Source organism: Oculina patagonica, chromosome 1, assembly GCF_052425735.1.
Source record: "Oculina patagonica isolate OP01 chromosome 1, crgOcupat, whole genome shotgun sequence".
Classification (NCBI taxonomy): Eukaryota; Metazoa; Cnidaria; class Anthozoa; order Scleractinia; family Oculinidae; genus Oculina; species Oculina patagonica.
Genome location: NC_135758.1, coordinates 26,482,990 through 26,506,161, shown reverse-complemented (window position 1 = coordinate 26,506,161; position 23,172 = coordinate 26,482,990). Strand labels below are relative to the sequence as shown.

At 38.7% G+C, this 23,172-nt stretch overlaps 2 protein-coding genes across 2 annotated transcripts in view; both read right to left on the bottom strand.

The window, feature by feature from the left end:
* Positions 1 to 23,172, bottom strand: part of LOC144642166 (uncharacterized) — a 31,639-nt gene that overhangs the window by 2,862 nt on the left and 5,605 nt on the right. Inside the window, 13 exon segments of the mRNA XM_078501156.1 lie at positions 76 to 447; positions 4,978 to 5,052; positions 5,443 to 5,805; positions 6,619 to 6,990; positions 7,119 to 7,178; positions 7,576 to 7,938; positions 8,548 to 8,919; positions 9,048 to 9,107; positions 20,768 to 21,130; positions 21,530 to 21,656; positions 21,658 to 21,902; positions 22,007 to 22,066; positions 22,476 to 22,838. Of these exon segments, the coding sequence (XP_078357282.1) occupies positions 76 to 447; positions 4,978 to 5,052; positions 5,443 to 5,805; positions 6,619 to 6,990; positions 7,119 to 7,178; positions 7,576 to 7,938; positions 8,548 to 8,919; positions 9,048 to 9,107; positions 20,768 to 21,130; positions 21,530 to 21,656; positions 21,658 to 21,902; positions 22,007 to 22,066; positions 22,476 to 22,838 (3,195 nt within the window).
* LOC144643850 (uncharacterized) lies at positions 10,493 to 12,784 on the bottom strand. The gene is made up of 3 exons (XM_078503235.1): positions 12,696 to 12,784; positions 11,551 to 11,908; positions 10,493 to 10,856 (listed from the first exon to the last, which is right to left on the bottom strand). Exons 2-3 carry the CDS (start codon positions 11,882 to 11,884, stop codon positions 10,630 to 10,632), a joined length of 561 nt encoding a protein of 186 aa, XP_078359361.1. The 5' UTR covers positions 11,885 to 11,908; positions 12,696 to 12,784; the 3' UTR covers positions 10,493 to 10,629.

Genomic DNA, 23,172 nt, shown 5'->3' with positions numbered 1-23,172 from the left:
ACGTCGTAAGTTCCATGAAGACGCAAATTTAAAGCATCTTGTACATGGATAGTTGCCAAAGAAGTGCGTCCTTACCTGTTGTAGGTGATAATCCGTTGCCACAGTAACGTAACGTACAGGCAGGCGGGCGGTGAAGTTTGTAAACATAGAATCCCCCACAATTACGTACTTCGATGACAGTTGACCACCGGCAGCAGCGTTTTGACCAATGAAAACACACTTTGCGTTTCACAGCTCCATCAGCCACTGTTGGATGACTTCCATTCAGCCAACCTGGCGCATGCGTGCCGCAATGTCGCTCCTTGACACAGGACTCTGGCATTTGACTTCCTGCCTCTCCGCCGAATCTGTACCAACCCGACAGGCTGGAATCGCAAATGTAAGGGCTGGGCTTGTTGTATGTTTTAGCTCTGTTGGATTCGTTAAGGAATCTGTAGTTGGAACAAGCTAAGAAAGATATTCGAAAGCATTTAAGATTGTACTATAAATTAATTAGCATTTCATATAACTTGTATTTGTTTCATCTTAAACATTTTTTAGCCCTTAACGTATACACAATAAAAAATCTGGGCCATTTTCAACATGTTCCAGGCATTAAAAAGTCGAAGTAGTTAGATTACAAATGCAATCCGAGCTTAAGCAGTCACGACGACGACCGGGTCGACGACGACCGGAAGTAAGTTGAGCGTCAGTGCGCAAGCGCAACCAGAAAATCTCGTCGTCGTGTTCTTGTCGACGACGTCAAAAGGACAAGTTTCACGTCGTCGTCAACTTGAAGAGTTTTATTTCGCAGAAGGTGCAGATTTACTGTAATTTGTCCCAGTTCACAACCGGTTGGTCTTTTTATTCTCTTGCTTCGGGTTTTTTATACTCCTCTGATTAGAATCGACTTTTCTGAGCATTGCCTTTCTTCCACGCAGATGACAGCTACCGCTACCAAAACAAACGATGCCGAGGAGAAAGCAGCCACGTCAGTTAAGTTTATTTACGAAATTTCATGAATGAGTGCTTTTTATAATTTTTCTTGAAAGAAAATACTTAAGTTACAATACAATATACCTTTTCGGTTTCTATAATGTCAGAACAATGGAAAGGAACGTACACATTAAACCTCTGTTAAGTTCAACGCGCGATTCCATCAGATTGTGTGTTTACATTACTTGACCATCTCGGAAGTTTTGCAAATCTGTTTTCGAAATGTTTAATTTTGATCATCGTTCAACACGAAAATTTTCCAAGACATACTCTCAAGAAAAATGTGCGAAGAATCGAGGCCGATCGCCGATGATTGCCAGAAATAATTGACATGTTTTTCTTGCCAAATCTACAGGCGAGTCAAATAGAAAATACAAACGTGAATTATTCTTAAAATTAGGCAATCATGTTTATATGAGTGACACGTCGGAAATTTTCGTAGATGATTTAAAACTCTTCGTGACGTCGTCAATGAAATTTAATCCATTACTTAGAAAAATTAGATTTTGTACGTCTCTTAACAAGGACAGATACTGTAAGAAGTTTTCAAACGTCGTCGTCCTTGAGCAACTTCTCTGCTTAAGTTTCATAAACCCGCCAAAAACGACGTTCTCATTCCAGTCTCTCCGCGCTTACTTGACGTCGTCGTCCTCCCGGTCGTCATGGATGCTAAAGCTCCCTAATATTGTAACACGACGACTAGCAAACCATGTCCAGTTTGACGAATTTCGAAATAAAGCTACCCAACCCTAATTCACAGACAATCATTTTATCGATCTTTTTTGTTTCATATTGAATGTCATAACAAAACGTTTGATATCGTAAACTCACATGCCACTAAAGGCTTTAAAATGTAGTAAGTTGAAAAATTTACATGTAAAATGGAATCCATTTCAATTAGAAACCCTGATGTCCAGTTACAAATATGCAATTCCCTTGACCTAAAAAAAGTAAAATCCCGGTAATAAATTAATATATAGATTTAGGCAAGCCTAAAAGCGGAGCTTCCCATTCATTTAATTTTCACTGGAGTTTACAATGTTTCCATTTTATAAATATTCCGTCCTTCAAAGCTTTAATTTATACGCTGCCCCAAAGGTGCAAGGCATATTAAAATCGATCATGGTTAAAATGAATGTCTTACGGTACAACAAAAATAATAATCTCGCGGCAGAACAACTCATGGCCTAAAAATTATTTAAGAGGGGTTTTTAAGATTAAAAAAATAGTTTCGCTATCCTATCTTTTGGCTTCTAATAGAGACGTCAATATATTTCGTGGACAAATATTCCCGTCTCGCTTTTCTTGTCTTAACATCGGTGCACTCAAATGGGTTACTCACGTACGAAAATTTAAAACTTATTTTATTTCTTACCTTGTACACAGTTTAAACAAATTTTGACGTACACTAAATCATCTCCATTCAGTGTACAGTATGGGGCCCAGTTCTCGACCACGTTTGACGTAAACTTGTATTTCTTACCGCAGAGGAACCGCAGGAACTTGAAATGTCGCCCAGAGCTAACTACATTATTCAGCTTTTTGTTGTAAAGCTATCGACCGGTCAATAATTAATTTGCCTGAGCAATAATAAAAATAAAAGCTTCGTTTGTGGGCCCAGTTCTCGGCCACCCGGACCCAGTTTTCGGCCACCAAAAAGCTTGTGCGTAATATTCTGTATAAAAAGGCTCAATTAATTTCCACAGTCATAAAATCACTCTGTAAACTTATTTATGTTATGTCGATCCCAAATTATTTTATGAGACTTTGTTTTACTTTGGAAAAGAAGGTTTTTAACGCGCCTAGTTGCTTGCCTATGTGCAGGGTCTGGCAAACCCGCAGAACTACGTTGTGTACGTGACCAATGCATTTAGATGGTTTATTTTGCAGTGAAATTAAGGTCTTGAAAGAGTTAGGTGTTGTAGAAATAATAGAAAAGACAAAAGTCAGCTCAAAACTTAGATATTTAATTGAACTTTATTTTTAAAACATTTCTTTCTTTCATTATTGCTGCAGCAGATGAAATTATATTAAAATAAAAGCACTAAACTGTGATAGCGAGCAGGGTGGCCGAGAACTGGCAAATACGCAAAAGTCGCACGAAAGAATTTCGAAGTAAATTAAGACCAAAATATACAGCGGTTCAACAAAAAGTTAACTTAAGCAGAAAGCTGAATTATTCTAAGTTTTATACGCCAAAAATGAGCTCGTTTGGTAGGGGCTCACGGAAAAAATACAAATTTAACTACATCCATGAATTTTAAGGAGCCGTAAACAAACAAGTTTTCGAAAAAAAAAACAAATTCACCTACCTTCGCATAAACTCGACGTGTGAGCTTTCTTTAGCGAGTTGAAATATCAAACGCAAGATACTAAGACCACAAGAATCAGTCTATCGTTTGAAGGAAAAAAACTTTTTCTTTTAATTCAACTGTGGCGTGAAAAAACGCGTTGAACACAAAGTGGCCGAGAACTGGACCCGGCCGAGAACTGGACCCGGCCGAGAACTGGGCCCCATACTGTAATCATTTGTGTAAAAGTGAGTTTCACTTTGTATTCACAGTTCGCGCTCTCGAGCTAGATAGGGTAAACATGATTTTAGCAAGTTTAGTTCAAATAAATGAATTTTGCTCGAGCTTTCTGCTTTGTTGTCGTTCAGCACTTAAAAAACGTCACTTATACTGAATGAATTTTTTTGCCGAGAGAATTACGGTTTAAAGTCGAAATAAACTCACAGCAATAAGCAATAAACTCTAATCTGACAGACTGAACATCACTTCAAGAGATTAGAAATTGACTTTATTACTTTATCCGGCCGAAGAGAATCAACTTACGCCAATAGATAATCAGTAAAACCATAGCAAAATAAGTCTAAAATAAAACCAAATCAGCGGAACAAAAACAAAATGATGTGACACATAAATGCATTACATATTAAAGCGACTGAAAGCGGCAAAGAATTACGGAGAGATCTAAACCTTGCCGACACTGGCGGAATCTCTCGAAACTGCGTTCAGAAAGTAAAAACATTTTCTGTCATAAAATCAGGCTCAGCAATTCAGTACAGGTTGTTAACATGCATCAGAGTCCTGTCTCTTTCTTCAGCGGACATGATCCATGCAGTAGTTGGCTTCGTTTCAACACAATCATTTAAGCTAAAGTTATTGTATTCTTGATGATGCATGACAGACGCAGATTCAACCGCAAACAACAGAAACAAGCAAACTGGACTTGCACATGGGATACCATTCGCAATTATTTCGGGTCTCCTCGTAAGTCGTTTTCGTTTTCCAAAATTTCATGTAGGTCATCGTGCGAGAAATATTTTTGTAAGAAAGGTCTCCTTTTACTGGCGATTTCATTCAGCCTACACAGCGAACACCGCGCAACAATTTTCCCCGCGTTTTCAAACCATGACTTCGTTTAGATCAAACTGAAACGTCCGCATCATCCAGTCGATAGAAGATAAAGGACCATAAAGTCAATTGCTCTTTTTACGGTTACGGAAAATGAATGCGACCAAAGACCAATAAAATTAAAATTTAACCGTGTAGCGATCGAACGAGAGCCACATTTGTTTGCGTAAAGGCGCTTAGAGGTTTCGATACACTCACACGTGAAAAGACAAAAAAAAAATAGAGCAGTTGGATAATAAATCTCTCAGATGTTTTGCTGTGTAGTGTCGCTGAGTAATTTTTCCCATTGTCTATATTTGTCTTTCCCCGAATCCTCGTTTAAGACCTTTAAAAATCTCGGATGACCATGACCGCCATGTTGCACGACGTACGTTGTTCGTCGAACGGCGCACGCGCCCGCGGGCCATGCCGCTAGCCATAATGACCATGAAAACTCAGCTACATGGTTCCTCTACTTGTAATTTTCTATGGCTATGGGGCTATGCTCAAGGAGCTCCGCTAGAACACCGCTAGATATAAAGTGCACGTATAGTACAGTGAAAACATGAGTTAACCAATGACATGTTTTTTCACTTTCCCCACTAACCTGCATAAGAGGTCGGTATTGGGCGTGCTCTGGTTGGAGTTGGTGTTAATGGAGTCGGCGTTGAGGGTCTCGGTGCTGGAAAAAAAAATAATTCATGGTATTAAATCTAGGAATAGTTCTCTTAGTTCGGCTCCGGGGCTTAGAGGAATAAAACCATTGTTTTTTTTTTCTTTATTCGTTTCTCTCTAAACGTCGCGAAATCCTTTTTTTGATTTCCCTTTCAGAGCCGAGTTGTAATTTTTCAGTTATTGCAAAATTTACCATGCTATAGTTATTATAATCATTATCATTTAATACTATTATAAGAGTGACTAAAAGTAACCATACATTTTAAACAGCCTTTTAAATGAAAGTTTTCGACGGCAAGATTAGGCGTAAAGAGCATGTTATATAAGGTAGCAAAAGAATTTTCTTAAACAATGTGGACAAAAATAAATTCAAATGCGTTTGATATTGAGTATTTACCTTCACGATTTCCACAGTAACGCAAACTGCAGAATCTTGTCGGCTTTAACTGATAAACGTAATAACCACTGCAGTTGCGGACCTGGATGTGATTTTCCCACTGACAACAACCACTCGACCAATGGAAACAAACCCGGCGCTGCACAGCTCCTTCAGCTACTGAAGGATGACTGCCATTCAGCCAGCCCGGCGCATGCGTACCACAACGTAGTTTTGGCGGACAGGAGGAAGCCATTTTGTTGCCTGCACTGCCGCGAAATCGATACCAGCCCTCTTTTAAGGAACGGTCACATTTTATGGGGCGTCTATTAGTGTTTCCAACAGCTCTGTCTCCCTCCTCCAGATAGTTGTAATTTGAACATTCTAGACAAGAAGGCAGCTTGTGATTAATACAGGCTATTTCTAATGTGTCAAAAATGTAAATGCACCTGCGGCTAAAGGCTCCTGTAATATATGCCGATTTTGGCGTTATTCGAAAATTTGAAGTCAACTTTTCACCAGTTAGAATTGTTAGAGTTCTATACGTGAATGGTATCTGTCTTTCGTAAAAAGAAGACTTGTGCTTTTAACACAGAGAGATTGTGAAATATGTGTCGATTCCCTATGTATCTAGTAATAATCACAGGGAAATTGAATAACGAAAAACTAAGAAAAGAACGTTTATGCTCTTTGTTATTGTAAATACTCATAATTCATTTCATTTACAATGCAGTGGCCGCACGCAGTTTGCTGGGAAGAACTGACAAAAGCATAATTTGCCATTTTTTGGCCACCGAGGTGGACGATTATTTTTATAACAATTACCTTTTATTCTGAGAAACATTTTACAATCCAAATAATTCCCAGCAAAGGTGGGGGAGTACCCGAACAAATATTTGAAATACCAATCTCACTACCCCAATGGAGGGTGGGATGGAATTCACGAGCTGTATGGAAAGCACGAATGTTGGAAAAAGAGGACAGTAACCTGGCCTCGTCTGCTTAAATATAGGATTTCCAAGGACCCGGATGTACTCCCACAGTCACTTACTGGGAGACTGGCACTAACCAGATGCATAAAACCATTTATTCCCCTGGTGGGGTGAATAAATCTTCTTATTTTTAATCTTAAATAAAGAATTTTACGTGAGTGAAGTATCGCGCGCAAGGATGCTTGGATGGGAAATATCCACTTACCTGGTGCAGGTGGTAATCCGTTACCACAGTAACGCAATGTGCAGGCAGGCGGACGATGGAGTTTGTAAACATAGAATCCACCACAGTTACGGACGTCGATCATAGTCGACCACCGGCAACAGTTGTCTGACCAATGAAAACACACTTTGCGCTTCACAGCCCCATCAGCCATTGTTGGATGACTTCCGTCCAGCCAGCCTGGCGCATGCGTGCCGCAATGTCGCTTTTTGACACACGACTCTGGCATTTGACTTCCTGCCTCTCCGCCGAATCTGTACCAACCCGACAGGCTGGAATCGCAAATGTAAGGGCTGGGCTTGTTGTACGTTTTAGCTCTGTTGGATTCGTTGAGAAATCTGTAGTTGGAACATTCTAAGAAATAAAATTCGAACGACTCGATGAGTGAACCATGTAATTGGATAATTCAAGGTGCTTTATAATACACTCATAATAAGCAACATTAATCATCAGATCGTAGGTTTAGCACGTTCGTTTCCTACCTGAATAAGAAGTCGGTGTTGGGCGCATTGTTGTTGGCCTTGGAGTTGACGATACTGGCGCTGAAATGGAAATTGGCATAATCTTTTTACATGGTCCTACGATTTTGTATACACACTTTTTTACGTTTATGCAGATAATTTTCAGACACAATTTTGACCAAGACATGATTTGTTTTCGATCATTTTTCCAATAGTTTTATAACTCTTTACGTCCTGCAAAACGACACATCCTCGTTCCCAGGCAAGGCAAACGCCCTGGGAACTAGGTTGAAAACGACAGTGAAAGGCATAATTATAATTGACAGCAGCGAAAAAAACAATCGTCAGTTCGATTTTGATCTTCAAATTTCGCATCTTTTTGAAAATAAATAATAAATTGGGCATCAAAGGCTAAAAAAATAACTCAAACACGACTAAAAGTGGGCAATTGTATATGAGGCTGATATTAAAAAGTTACCTTGACGATTTCCGCAGTAACGTAAACTGCAAGCTGGTGGCGCCTTCAACCTGTAGACGTAGAAACCACTGCAGTTGCGGACCTGGGTGTTACTTTCCCACTGACAACAACCAGTCGACCAATGAAAACAAACCTGTCGCTGTACAGTTCCTTCAGCTACTGAAGGATGACTGCCGTTCAGCCAGCCTGGTGCACGCGTACCACAACGTTGTTTTGGCGGACAGGATGAAGCCATTTCATTGCCTGCATTGCCGCGAAATCGATACCAGCCCTCTCTTAAAGAACGGTCGCATTTTATTGGCCTTTTATTACTGTTTCCAACAGCTCTGTCTCCTTCTTCCAGATAGGTGTAATTTGAGCATTCTAATCAAGAAGAAGGGTTGTGATCAGTACAGGCTATCAAGTTGATGTGTCAAAAAAAAAAAAAAACGAAAAAAGTCAGACTGTGGCTCACGTATCCCTTTTTTTTTGTAGACTTTGCCGTGGCCAGCATTTTGAGGTAGAAAGAGATTACAGAGAGATTTCCAAAAGGTCTCTTTTCACAATGCATCTTATTATAACCACGGCAAAATCGAGGACAACAAACAAAGATAAAACTAATCCGAGCATTTTTTTTAAAAATCAAATGCTATTTACTGTCTAAATTATTCTTGATAATTTACTGTCTATTATTCTTGATAACTGACCCCTTGCAAATATTATTATTTCCTCGGTTTAAAATCACTAACTTGTAATTTATACTTGTCAGTCTTACGGTCCTGACGTTTTTTCAATTCATCTTATTTGACTGAAATTGTTATTTTGATTATCGTAATTAAAATATTATAATTGGTAATGTTTGCTCTTTGTTTTTGTTTTCTGATTTACCTCTACTTTTCTTTCTTCGCTCTCTGTGGTTTCTAACCTGATAGTCAAATTAAACATCGAAATAGGTCAATTAAACAAAGTTAAAGTTTAGTTAATAATTCTTACCACGTGCAGATGGAATTCCGTTGCCACAGTAACGCAATGTACAAGCAGGTGGGCGGTGAAGTTTGTAAACATAGAATCCACCACAGTTACGGACGTCGATCATAGTCGACCACCGGCAACAGTTGTCTGACCAATGAAAACACACTTTGCGCTTCACAGCCCCATCAGCCATTGTTGGATGACTTCCGTCCAGCCAGCCTGGCGCATGCGTGCCGCAATGTCGCTTTTTGACACACGACTCTGGCATTTGACTTCCTGCCTCTCCGCCGAATCTGTACCAACCCGACAGGCTGGAATCGCAAATGTAAGGGCTGGGCTTGTTGTACGTTTTAGCTCTGTTGGATTCGTTGAGAAATCTGTAGTTGGAACATTCTAAGAAATAAAATTCGAACGACTCGATGAGTGAACCATGTAATTGGATAATTCAAGGTGCTTTATAATACACTCATAATAAGCAACATTAATCATCAGATCGTAGGTTTAGCACGTTCGTTTCCTACCTGAATAAGAAGTCGGTGTTGGGCGCATTGTTGTTGGCCTTGGAGTTGACGATACTGGCGCTGAAATGGAAATTGGCATAATCTTTTTACATGGTCCTACGATTTTGTATACACACTTTTTTACGTTTATGCAGATAATTTTCAGACACAATTTTGACCAAGACATGATTTGTTTTCGATCATTTTTCCAATAGTTTTATAACTCTTTACGTCTGCAAAACGACACATCCTCGTTCCCAGGCAAGGCAAACGCCCTGGGAACTAGGTTGAAAACGACAGTGAAAGGCATAATTATAATTGACAGCAGCGAAAAAAAAAATCGTCAGTTCGATTTTGATCTTCAAATTTCGCATCTTTTTGAAAATAAATAATAAATTGGGCATCAAAGGCTAAAAAAATAACTCAAACACGACTAAAAGTGGGCAATTGTATATGAGGCTGATATTAAAAAGTTACCTTGACGATTTCCGCAGTAACGTAAACTGCAAGCTGGTGGCGCCTTCAACCTGTAGACGTAGAAACCACTGCAGTTGCGGACCTGGGTGTTACTTTCCCACTGACAACAACCAGTCGACCAATGAAAACAAACCTGTCGCTGTACAGTTCCTTCAGCTACTGAAGGATGACTGCCGTTCAGCCAGCCTGGTGCACGCGTACCACAACGTTGTTTTGGCGGACAGGATGAAGCCATTTCATTGCCTGCATTGCCGCGAAATCGATACCAGCCCTCTCTTAAAGAACGGTCGCATTTTATTGGCCTTTTATTACTGTTTCCAACAGCTCTGTCTCCTTCTTCCAGATAGGTGTAATTTGAGCATTCTAATCAAGAAGAAGGGTTGTGATCAGTACAGGCTATCAAGTTGATGTGTCAAAAAAAAAAAAAAAAACGAAAAAAGTCAGACTGTGGCTCACGTATCCCTTTTTTTTGTAGACTTTGCCGTGGCCAGCATTTTGAGGTAGAAAGAGATTACAGAGAGATTTCCAAAAAGTCTCTTTTCACAATGCATCTTATTATAACCACGGCAAAATCGAGGACAACAAACAAAGATAAAACTAATCCGAGCATTTTTTTTAAAAATCAAATGCTATTTACTGTCTAAATTATTCTTGATAATTTACTGTCTATTATTCTTGATAACTGACCCCTTGCAAATATTATTATTTCCTCGGTTTAAAATCACTAACTTGTAATTTATACTTGTCAGTCTTACGGTCCTGACGTTTTTTCAATTCATCTTATTTGACTGAAATTGTTATTTTGATTATCGTAATTAAAATATTATAATTGGTAATGTTTGCTCTTTGTTTTTGTTTTCTGATTTACCTCTACTTTTCTTTCTTCGCTCTCTGTGGTTTCTAACCTGATAGTCAAATTAAACATCGAAATAGGTCAATTAAACAAAGTTAAAGTTTAGTTAATAATTCTTACCACGTGCAGATGGAATTCCGTTGCCACAGTAACGCAATGTACAAGCAGGTGGGCGGTGAAGTTTGTAAACATAGAATCCCCCACAGTTACGGACGTCGATGACGGTCGACCACCGGCAGCAGTTGTCTGACCAATGAAAACACACTTTGCGCTTCACAGCCCCATCAGCCATTGTTGGATGACTTCCGTCCAGCCAGCCTGGCGCATGCGTGCCGCAATGTCGCTTTTTGACACACGACTCTGGCATTTGACTTCCTGCCTCTCCGCCGAATCTGTACCAACCCGACAGCCTGACAGTCTGGAATCGCAAATGTAAGGGCTGGGCTTGTTGTACGTTTTAGCTCTGTTGGATTCGTTAAGGAATCTGTAGTTGGAACATTCTAAGAGAGAAAATTCGATTGCCTCGATGAAAGGACATTTTCGCTATCATTTCCGGTTAAATCATTATTTGCAATATTGTTTTCATGTCGCTACTGCCACGATCATTTAAGGATCAAAACAAATCGTAAAGTGTATAACTATGGAAATGGAGAATATTTGAAGTAGGAATAATGCTGCATTGCCGGCTAAGTTTGACTCAACTTAAATGAATGGGTAACTAGAAGACTTAATTCATTCGTCAATTCGTCCATTCGTCCATTCGTCAATTCGTCCATTCGTCCATTCGTCCATTCGTCCATTCGTCCATTCGTCCATTCGTCCATTCGTCCATTCGTTCGTTCGTTCGTTCGTTCGTTCGTTATTTATTCATTCATTTATTTATTCATTCATACACTAGTTCGTTCGTCCGTCCGTCCGTTTGTCCCATCGCTTGTCAGCTTGCTAGTAAGTTTGTTCGTTCATCAGTTAGTTCTCTGTTTCCGTCGTTTGTTCGGTAGAAAGCTACAACCCTGACAATCTCTGTAAAATGCTGTGGACGGACAAACAAACGAAAGAACAAACACATCCCCACTATCCATAGGCTGCTGGACTGAATACAAATTCTTAAAATGCGTGGAGGTTCTCTTATACGATATATAGGTATTTACACTAGGGATGTGCTTTGGTGATCCCATCGCTGTAAATTATGTTTACCTCCAGTACAGCACCGCCCACTGTATCCGGGTTTACAGTTACATCTTCCATGAATCGGGGTACCGCCATTAGGACATCCCCTGTTACAAGCCTTGGTTTGTGAGCGTGCAGGACAGGACCCACCGCAAGAGGCCGGTCTAGTCACCTTGCGGGTACGCGTCTGTGTACCTCCGGTACCACAGGGCTGGGTGCAATTACTCCATGATGTCCAGGAGCTCACGACGCAATTTGTTACTGGGCACCTTCGTCTGCGCCTCCTTCTCCATCCTTCTGTTTGGTCCATCATTATGAGAAGGGTGAAAACCAGAAAAGACCAAAGCAAGTTTGACATCATTGTCTCAACCTTGTCGTTAAACCGCTTAATAATAAAAGAAAAAAAAAGAAACAGTTTTTGGAAAGACAAAGAAAGAGGGATAGTGGAAATCATCGTCTCTTTGTAATAATTTTCAAACATTCAAACCCTTTGATAATGGCGTAAAAAGTTATATTCAGCCCCAGGGCTGCTTATTCCCTTTAAAGACCTTTAAACGGGGGGTTGTTGGATAAACGGAGGGTGGGGGCTTGTTAGAGGTGGGGCCCTGCTTCAAAACAATTATCAGTTAGGGTACAGATGAACAAAAAACGTGGCTTTTTGATGTTTTAGTGCTCTTTAGCAACAGATTTCCACAAATTTTTGATAGTAAAAAGTAGATGTAGTGGATATATTATTTTGAAGCGTAATTTTACCTTGTTTATTTTATATCTTGTCATGATTTAGAGAGGGGCCCTTAAAAACGATATTGTATCGAAGAAATACAAAGCGAATGTTAAAGGGACGATTTATGAATGAACACAAAATCAAGATTGAAATAATTTTATATTTGGCCTTCCTGCATTACCTTGATCTCCGCTTGTAAATTTTACACTGTTTATACTTGGTTGTCTTCATGGCTTCAATTTACCCTTCGGTAATTTTGATTCATTTTTGGCAAATATTTGTGTGATCAATAATTTGTTTTGTTTTTTTACTTCCATTAGACAAAGCTTAAACACATAAGTTATTTTCTTTGTACTCTTTTATTATTTTGTTCGGAAAGTTAAAGAGTAAACGATGCAAGTTGGACAATAACTTAGGAGTAATCAGGGGCAAAAATGTAAAAGCTTACCTTCGAAGGAGCTCAATAGTGCACAGTGGAATTTAAACCAGGATAGGAAAACCTGGCAAGCGCATCCTGACAAGACCTGAATACTGTATTGTAACCAAGTGATAAAAATAGAAAATGAACCAAGCTTATCAACCTACCGAAAGTATATCGTTGAGATAATATCGTGCTTCCAGTCATTACAAGAGGGTTATCGTGACTGATTTGACATTTTTTAACAAAATAAATTAAACCGGGAACGTGTTTTAAAAGCTAAGTAATTTTACTCTTAACGTCCTTAGAATTAGAAAGATTACAGGGATGATAAGCTCGTGTGTAGGGCATACGTTAGCACTGCGAAACTCGCTAAAGATATACAGTGAAACCGTTTAACATGAGAGCGTGGTTGTACTTAAGGGGTTGTTTAAGCCAAAAAAAGTCGCTAGAAGGTGTTTTCTTCTGGCCCAAAACGTGGTCGTCATAATCAGATAGAGGTGTGTCGCCAAATCTAGATGATCTCTTATTTATCTCACCAGTCTAATGGCCTTACGTCTCTACTGTCTGGTGTGCCTGTATTCATTGTATATTTTAATATATTATGTTTATTTATTCGTTTCATAGGAGAGGTGATTAGAAACCCAATCCACTCGCCAATTGCAATAAAACTGTCCCAAGTACATTTACCTCGCCTATTTCTGAAAAACAAGTATAATTACAGCATCGAACGTTGCACGATAACACGACTTTTTCTCTTGTAAGCTCTAAAGTGACTCTGGATCGGATAATGCAGCAAAGATATATTAAATAACTCGTATGATATCGGCACAGGTTCATATTGCAATTTAAACGCACGCTATGGTGATACATAGTCTATAAAACTGTCTGTACACTACAATCACTTCGATTCAGGGTAGACTCGAATTGAACGACCGGGTTTTGAAATGCTTCTTTAACACACAGTTAACAGCAACAACAAGCTTACGCAGCTTGGGAAAAATAGAGATCAATGCTCCATCTTTATTTGAGGGTGTAATGGCTGTGGCACTTGAACAATTTCTCGGTCTATTTAATATAGAAGTGAGTAGGTAAAAAAATGGTAATTATCTTGAAAAAGATAGAGCAAGACGTGCAAGCTTACATTCACCACTGACCACTGACAATTGTTTTTGCTTGTTAACGGCTCTGCTGCACATACAGCTTACGGAGTAAAATCAGAGGAAATATTTATTTTCTGCGTTAAAGCGGCTGAAAATCGTTTTCTAGAATGATCGGGAAGGTATTTCGAAAAAAATACAATATTATTTTCAAGCTAAGTGAAAAATCTTTGTCAAGAGCACTAATAGATAACGGATTTTTAAAAAAAAAAACTTTAAGCTATTTTATATCGGGCCTCATTCGTCAGTTGGCGATCATGGTGTAAAATTTGCACGATAGCCTACAGTTATACAAAGAGCAGAACGGACTATTCGAAAAAAGTGTGCACTGAAGACAAGATTGCTCGTCCCGGTGTGTCTTTGTATATATCGAACAATGTATGATTGACGTTTTTTTACTATGCTTAGTATGCGTGGGTTTTGTAATCACATATATTGTTCCCAGTATAAAATAGCTGTCTAGGTATATATTTTTTCATTCCATTTCTATGTTGATAGCGTGCTGTTGGTCAATCATCCGAGGCAACTGAAATAACTCAGTGAATCCCGAGAATGCGAGAAGTCTGGGAATTAAAACATGACACAGTGCAACTCAAGACATTAGGGATGTCCACAAGTTGCTCGACGTTTCTCAAAAAATAATGTTAATCGAATGATTTTCCAAAAATCCGAAAAGTTGCTTTTTCTTTAAAATAAAATGCTCGAAGACAAAAAAAAAACATCACTTTTTATTAAGAATCTTTCTACAAACATACCGCTTATAAGCCCAGGGCTTATACAGCTTCGTAAGGGCTTCTGTGTGGGTTTATAAGCGGAGGGAGGGGCATATATCCGGGAGGGCTTTAAAGTGGAATAAAAAAAAATGTTTCGAAACCAACCATAGGAGTGTTGCTCGAAATTCCTTGTTCAGTACTGTCATCTGGTAGAAGGGGGCTTATATCCAGAGGGGCTTATAATCGGATGTGTTTTTTTTTTTGTTTCTGGGTAGATGGGCCTATAACTGGGGGGGGGGGGGAGGGGGCTTATAAACAGGGGGAAGGCTTATAACCGGAATTTTACGGTGTGCTACTTTTCCACCGAAAGTAAGATTTCTAAGATTTCTCAAAATTTGTTAAAATGCAAGGCTCTCTGTCATTGAGAAAAAAAAAAGTGAAGATATTGATGTTTGGAAACGTTCGTATGGCCTTCGAAAACACTCGAACAATTTTCTGAAATCTGCTTAGGATGGAAAAAAAATTGCTCGAAAGGGGAAAATAGTTGCTAAACAAGTGAAAAGTTGCTAAAAAAAACTTTTGAAAAGCCCTTCAAACTAGGTTCATTTTACAACACATCACAAACGCATTCCAGAGCAGGTCAATCAAGAGAGAATCGCGATCATTATAGGTAATTCTGTGTTACTACATAGCTCAAGCAAAAGAAACTCATTTTTTGTTAAAATTCAGTTTAATCGTGTTTTCTTTTGTGACGAAGGTACATGTCACATGATTCATTGCCCAACATAGTTATCGTGGGTAGATACTAGTTTTATTAATGGTAATTGTATGACTTTTCCTTGTTAGTTTGCTGAAGGCTTTAAGCCAACTCATAGGCCTCACTATTCCATAGTTCCGTCATCTGACGTAGAATGCATAACTGCAAAGAAATAAAAAGATACGAGTATTGTTCAAATTAATATGGGTGTTGTTTAGAAATAATTCTTAGGATGCATCTGAACGTAACATCGTAAGGCTCTTGATTTAAAGAAGGAAAAAGACAATAACCAAGAGCATTTCGTTCTTTCGAACTTTCAACTTCTAGCTAACAAAGTGCTTGCAGCAGGACACCTTTTTGTTAAAAACCTGGTGAACCGTGAGCCGATTACCTTATTGTTACTTATTTTCGCGGGAACTTAATTTCGCGAAAATGGAATGGGCATATTTCGCGGGTCCCAATTTTCAATTTTTTTTTTGGCCAAAAATGCGTTATTGACATAAAACCAAAAAAATACGATAAAAAACTTTTAAAATAAGTTTTCGCGAAAATTAAGCCCCGAGAAAAGAAGAAACAATTAGGTAGAATTTTCCTTGCCTGGTTATATATAGTAGAGGCTTTAACATTCCTGGCCCAGAAAAAAAACATATACTGAGCATATGAAAATAAGGCTGTATACGATCGATCTTGGCGGTGGTCTTACCCGAGTAAAAATAAAATAATTATGTGTACAAAATAACAGAAAGTAAGTAGTCATAAAGTAATCTTACCATGATCGCGCTTGTGGAATAGAGCATGCCCGCTCCTTATTCCAGGTAAACCAAATTTATTGTAGGTGCACGCGAACGGAAACTCAAGAAGAGTGCGTTTCCTTCCATAAGCAGACGGAACTACAACTTTGTTATGGAATAGGACCCTTCTGCCGATAGATCTGTTTCAACAATCAGTAGAAGAAAAAGTTAATAAAGAATGAAAACAAAAGCAAAACAAATTTTGACTAAAACCGGAAAAATCAAAAAGTGATGTGTGGTTTAGATTCCGTGTCAATGTGGTGTAAAACACGCATTTCGTCTGAATGTTGTTTTGGACATTCCACGCTTTGCCAACTTTAATTTTCATACCATGTTAACTTTACATTGATCTATTTGTTAAGTTGGCAACGTGGTTGCGCGATTTTAGCCAAAGCTGGCTTTTACTGTCGTCAATCCGCCGACGTCCATTTTAGTTCGTCGTTTGTTCTTCTCAGGTAATAAGACATTATAAAACATCATTCGAAGTAAGTTTTCTGTTTTTAGAATTTGCATCTGCAGTATATTTTCGTCTTGTATGTTATTCCTTGTCTGTGTAATTTTCGTTTGTCGGTTACTGTATTCAATACTTCTCATAAATCGTCTTAGCTGGATTAACGCGGAATATATAAAGATAATTGAAAACATTATAAAGTCTCATTCATATCAATGTTTAAGAACAAAATGCAAGTTCAATATCTTGAAAAATACTAGCTAGCGCCTGTGTTATGCAACTCTAAGGCTGTTTTCATTTTAGTAATGGTAATTGATAAGTTTTCTCGTTTATATTCCTCATATTTTATTTATTTTAAATACTCTAATATATTATAGCCTTTTTTATTTTATTTTGCTCACTGTAATGTTCTGTGGTGTTGTGTGTTTACCGACCTTAACTTGTATTAACATAATTTTAACACTGGCTGCTTGCCCTTTTTAACTCTATAGATATTTCAGGTAGCCAGAAAATCTAGTTATAGGGTGAATAAAGTTTTGTTGTTGTTGTTGTTGTTGTTGTTGTTGTTGTTGAATACTAGTTAGAAAACTCGTAATAAATCGTTAAGGAATATTGAACAACAATAGCAAAGCGTGCGAGGTCTAAAAATAGAATACAAATAAATATAACCGCCACGAGGCTCAAAAAAACATCAGTGTGTTATGAGACAAATAGAAGGAAACTAGGCGAGGTTTTGATTTTATGAAAGTGTTTTAGAAAATGTTTTAGAAAATGTTTTAGGAAAATCGTCCTCAATTTCGGTTTGTTTGTCTGAGCCTTGTCGAGTCGTGACGTCACTCGCGCGATTCGCTATTAACCTAACAATAATGAAAAATAAACAACAAATAGTCGACTCGTAAACAGAAGGAATATAAATGCTCGTGGACAATCGGCTACCAATTTTGAAAAAAAACCCTAGGTAAAGTATCTCGCCTCAACACCCACAAAAATGACAGTGGTTGCGATTATTTTGATTTTATTAAGTTATCATTTTTGTTTATTCAGAGCAAACATCGTCGAAAGTAAGTTGTTTTATATCTACCTGCGAACTGTTCCACACCCTTTCAGTGGAGTTTCCATAACTATGAATTTCTGGTCTACTTGAAGCGCACCGCATCCTGGATCATTCAGATGTAGGAGACTGGGATCCATTGACGGAGGCAAGAAGTTACGGGAAATGTTCACCTTCATGGCAACGGGTAAACATAAGATCATAAAACCATGGTTTGGCCCTAAGGAGTAGATAAAAGGCGATTTACATAGAAATTGCAATTTCGTAAAAGCAGCAAGTAAGTTAAATGTAAATTAGTTTTTTCCCAAATTAAGAGGATACCAAGTAGGTTTGTTTTGTTCTCTTTCTGATGGATTTATTCATTAACACGGTGGGCACAGAGGACGTCAAAAGATGCATTGGCCTAATAAACTTTTTGACTTTTTAATCAATTATTTTAAAACTTTGCACCAACATAGAACTAGTAAATCTCTAAAATCCTATTGGTTTTTCAGATTTTGTTTGTTTTTGGCGGGAAAATGACGTCACGAAATTGGCGCCAAATTTTGGCTATAGTATTATTGAATATCCAATAATATCATTTCAAAGCACTTTTCAAAGGGATCTCAAAACTGAGAAAAAAGGAAAAATGTCTATCCGTTCAAAAGATATTACGTTTTGAAATTTGGATTTTTTTGCTATTTTTAGCTCACATTTTTTAAGCTCACATTAAGTTGATTTTGTTTCCTACTTTGGAAACGAAATAAGGAGAAACAGATACTTACTTGTGGGTGACGGCTGAACGGTTGTTTTAGATGTTGGCGTTGATGCTAAAAAATAATCGAAATCAAATTTGATAGTTAGAATACCTGCATTAAAGTCCTCCAAACAAAAAAAAAACTACCGTCGATTGCATTACTCATTCCTTTCCACGCTGTGATTCAGTACTTGACATTCTATTTGCGTTGTATTATAACACAACCACTAGCGGAAGTATTGCAGTCGAAACTGAAGATGGATGCATTTCAAGTCGAGATATGTTCTATTCATGTATTAGTGGTTTAATATATAGGTTAATATTTGAATTTAAATTAATTAAGCCAAAACAACCAAAAAAAATGCAATCTATTCATGTCATATATGTAGAATTAAAGAGAAAATATTATGAATAGAGCATCAGACTTTAAAATTTGGAAACGTTTGAGAAAATATGAGAGTTACCCCGAATGTCCACGCGGTACCGCGAGCAATTTTAAGCCCATTTTACACGTGAGTTCCAGGTAGACGCAAAGTTAAAGAGTCTTGTACATGGATAGTTGTCAGAGAAGTTCGTTCTTACCTGTTGTAGGTGATAATCCGTTTCCACAGTAACGCAACGTACAAGCAGGCGGGCGGTGAAGTTTGTAAACATAGAATCCATCACAATTACGTACTTCGATGGTAGTTGACCACCGGCAGCAGCGTTTTGACCAATGAAAACACACTTTGCGTATCACAGTCCCATCAGCCACTGCTGGATGACTTCCATTGAGCCAACCTGGCGCATGCGTGCCGCAATGTCGCTCTTTGACACACGACTCTGGCATTTGACTTCCTGCCTCTCCACCGAATCTGTACCAACCCGACAGGCTGGAATCGCAAATGTAAGGGCTGGGCTTGTTGTATGTTTGAGCTCTGTTGGACTCGTTAAGGAATCTGTAGTTGAAACAAGCTAAGAAAGAGATTCAAAAGCAACGATTGTACTATGAATGAAAGGCATATCTCAGTGTAGCATTAAGAAGCATTTCCTATAACTTACATTTGTTTCATTTAAAACAAAACATTAGCCCTTAACATACACACATTAAAAAATAATGGGCCATTTTCACTTGTTCCGGGCGTTAAATTTAAAACCTCGAGGTAGTTTGATTGCAAATGCAATATTGTAACACGACGATTAGCAGAGCATGTCCAGTTTCACGAAATAAAGCAACCCGACGTACCCTAATCGATGTTCACCTGAATGTGAGGACAAAACGTTGATATCATAGATTCCCAGGCCACTAAAGGCCTTTAAATCTAGTAAGTTAAAAACTTTCAAGTGTAATCTATTTCAATTAGAAACTCTGATGACGACATACAAATATATAGCACAGCTACATATGTAGTGCACCCACAGTACAGTGAAAACACGAGTTAACCAATGACATGGTTTTTCACTTTCCCCACTAACCTTCATAAGAGGTCGGTGTTGGGCGTGCTGTGGTTGGAGTTGGTGTTAATGGAGTCGGCGTTGATGGGTTGGGTGCTGAAAAAAAAAAGAAAAATCCTGATATCTATTCATGGTAGGAATAGGTCAATTTCGATATATGGAAATATACGTTCGCCTCCCAGGCTTAGAAAAATAGTATTCACTTCTCTCAAAACGTCTACAAGATCCTTTTTTGATTTCCCTTTCAGAGCCGAATCATAATTTCAATTAGCTGTTTTCACCGTTCCCATAACCCATATTTATTCCACCCACCTCCCCCCCCCCCCCCTGCCAAAAAAATGCATAAGCTTTGTTTTCAATTTCTTTTGGGATTTACAATGACGTACAATCGTCCCAAAATGAATTGAAAACAATACTTATATGCATATTTTCTTGCGATACAATGGTGTATTATGGAATCGTGAGAAAATTAAAAGGGAATGGCGTTTATTTTAGTTTACAATTTTTATTGCTCTCTTTACTTCATAGTTTCAGTTTTGCACAATACGTTATACCAATACAATGTTCCTAAGGTCACTAATTTTGAAAGATATTCCGTTGAGCGCTTTATTTTCAACTCGGTACACGAAAAAAAAAAAAAAACGCTGACTCTCGCGCCGGTGATGAATTACTTATTTCTTAAATGACAGGCACAAAAAGTCGGAAACAAATTTTGGATAAGGTCAAAAATTACTTGAATAACTGTTCTGTTGTTATTACCATTATCATTACTATTATAAGAGTGACTAAAAGTGACTATACAACTTAAAACAGCTAGCAAAATGAAAGCTTTCAACGGCGAGGGTTCGATTGACAGCAGCGAAATAAGCAATCATCCGTTTGATTTTGAACTTCAGAGTTCGCATGTTTTTGTAAACAAAAATAAAGGTGGAGCATCAGGTCCTAAAATACTTACTCCAGCACGACTTAAAGTAGGCAATATTATTTGTGGCTGATATTAAAAAGTTACCTTGACGATTTCCACAGTAACGTAGACTGCAAGCTGGTGGCGCCTTCAACCTGTAGACGTAGAAACCACTGCAGTTGCGAACCTGGATGTTACTTTTCCACTGACAACAGCCACTCGACCAATGGAAACAAACCTGTCGCTGTACAGCTCCTTCAGCTGCTGAAGGATGACTGCCGTTCAGCCAGCCTGGCGCATGCGTACCACAACGTTGTTTTTCCGGACAGGAAGAAGGCATTTCATTGCCTGCATTGCCTCGGAATCGATACCAGCCTTCTTTTAAGGAACTGTCACATTTTATGGAGCTTCTATTAGTGTTTCCAACAGCTCTGTCTCCCTCCTCCAGAGTGTTGTAATTGGAACATTCTAGACAAGAAGATAACTTGCGATTCATACAGGTTATTTTGATGTGTCAAAAATTGAAATGCACCTGTGGCCCAAATACCCCGCAAGTGTTGGCAGGTTTTGGCATTATTGGAAATTAGAAGTTAACCCTTGACCAGTTATAGGTTAATTACAAGTCCTTTAAAACGCTTTTGAGGGTTCACGCATGTATGGTATCTGACTTTCATAAACAGAAGCGACTTCTGCTCTTAACGCAGAGAGATTGTGAAATCTCTCGATTCCTTATGCATCTGGTAATAAGCACGGGGAAAGCGCAGACGACAAACTTAAAAAAGAATATTTTTCTAAATATAAAATATAGCATTTTACGTGAGTGAAATACCGTGCGCAGGAATGATTTGGTGGGAAATATCCCCTTACCTGGTGCAGGTGGTAATCCGTTACCACAGTAACGCAATGTACAGGCAGGTGGGCGGTAAAGTTTGTAAACATAGAATCCCCCACAGTTACGGACGTCGATCATAGTCGACCACCGACAACAGCTGCTCAGACCAATGAAAACACACTTTGCGTTTCACAGCCCCATCAGCCATTGTTGGATGACTTCCGTTCAGCCAACCTGGCGCATGCGTGCCGCAATGTCGCTCTTTGACACATGACTCTGGCATTTTACTTCCTGCCTCTCCACCGAATCTATACCAACCCGACAGGCTGGAATCGCAAATTAAAGGGCTTGGCTTGTTGTACGTTTTAGCTCTGTTGGATTCGTTAAGGAATCTGTAGTTGGAACATTCTAAGAGAGAAAATTCGAATGTCTCGATGCAAGGTGCTTTATAATACACTCATAATAAGAAAAATTAATCAGCAGATCTAAGGTTTTGCACATTCGTTACTTACCTGAATAAGAAGTCGGTGTTGGGCGCATTGTTGTTGGCCTTGAAGTTGACGATACTGGCGCTGAAATGGAAATTGAACATAATCTTTTTACATGGTCCTATTATTTACTATACACACTTTTAACGTTTGTGCAGAGAACTTTTAGACACAATTTTGACCAAGACATTTTTTTGCGATCATTTTTCCAATAGTTTGAGAACTCTTTACGTCATGCAAAATAAAGGCTAAAACGACACAACCTCGTTCCCAGGCAAAGAAAAAGTCCTGGGAACGAGACTGAAAACGGCAGTGAAAGGCATAATTATGATTGACATCAACGAAAAAAGCAATCGCCAGTTCGATTTTGAACCTAAGAGTTCGTATGTGTGAAGCACAATAGATTGGGACATCATGGGCTAAAAAAAATAACACCATCACGTCTAAATGTACATTTAGGTAATTATATTTGAGGCTGATATTAAAAAGTTACCTTGACGATTTCCACAGTAACGTAGACTGCAAGCTGGTGGCGCCTTTAACCTGTAGACGTAGAAACCACTGCAGTTGCGAACCTGGATGTTACTTTTCCACTGACAACAGCCACTCGACCAATGGAAACAAACCTGTCGCTGTACAGCTCCTACAGCTACTGAAGGATGACTGCCGTTCAGCCAGCCTGGCGCATGCGTACCACAACGTTGTTTTTCCGGACAGGAAGAAGGCATTTCATTGCCTGCATTGCCTCGGAATCGATACCAGCCTTCTTTTAAGGAACTGTCACATTTTATGGGGCTTCTATTAGTGTTTCCAACAGCTCTGTCTCTCTCCTCCAGAGTGTTGTAATTGGAACATTCTAGACAAGAAGATAACTTGCGATTAATACAGGTTATTTTGATGTGTCATAAATTGAAATGCACCTGTGGCCCAAATACCCCGCAAGTGTTGGCAGATTTTGGCATTATTGGAAATTAGAAGTTAACCCTTGACCAGTTATAGGTTAATTACAAGTCCTTTAAAACGCTTTTGAGGGTTCACGCATGTATGGTATCTGACTTTCATAAACAGAAGCGACTTCTGCTCTTAACGCAGAGAGATTGTGAAATCTCTCGATTCCTTATGCATCTGGTAATAAGCACGGGGAAAGCGCAGACGACAAACTTAAAAAAGAACATTTTTCTAAATATAAA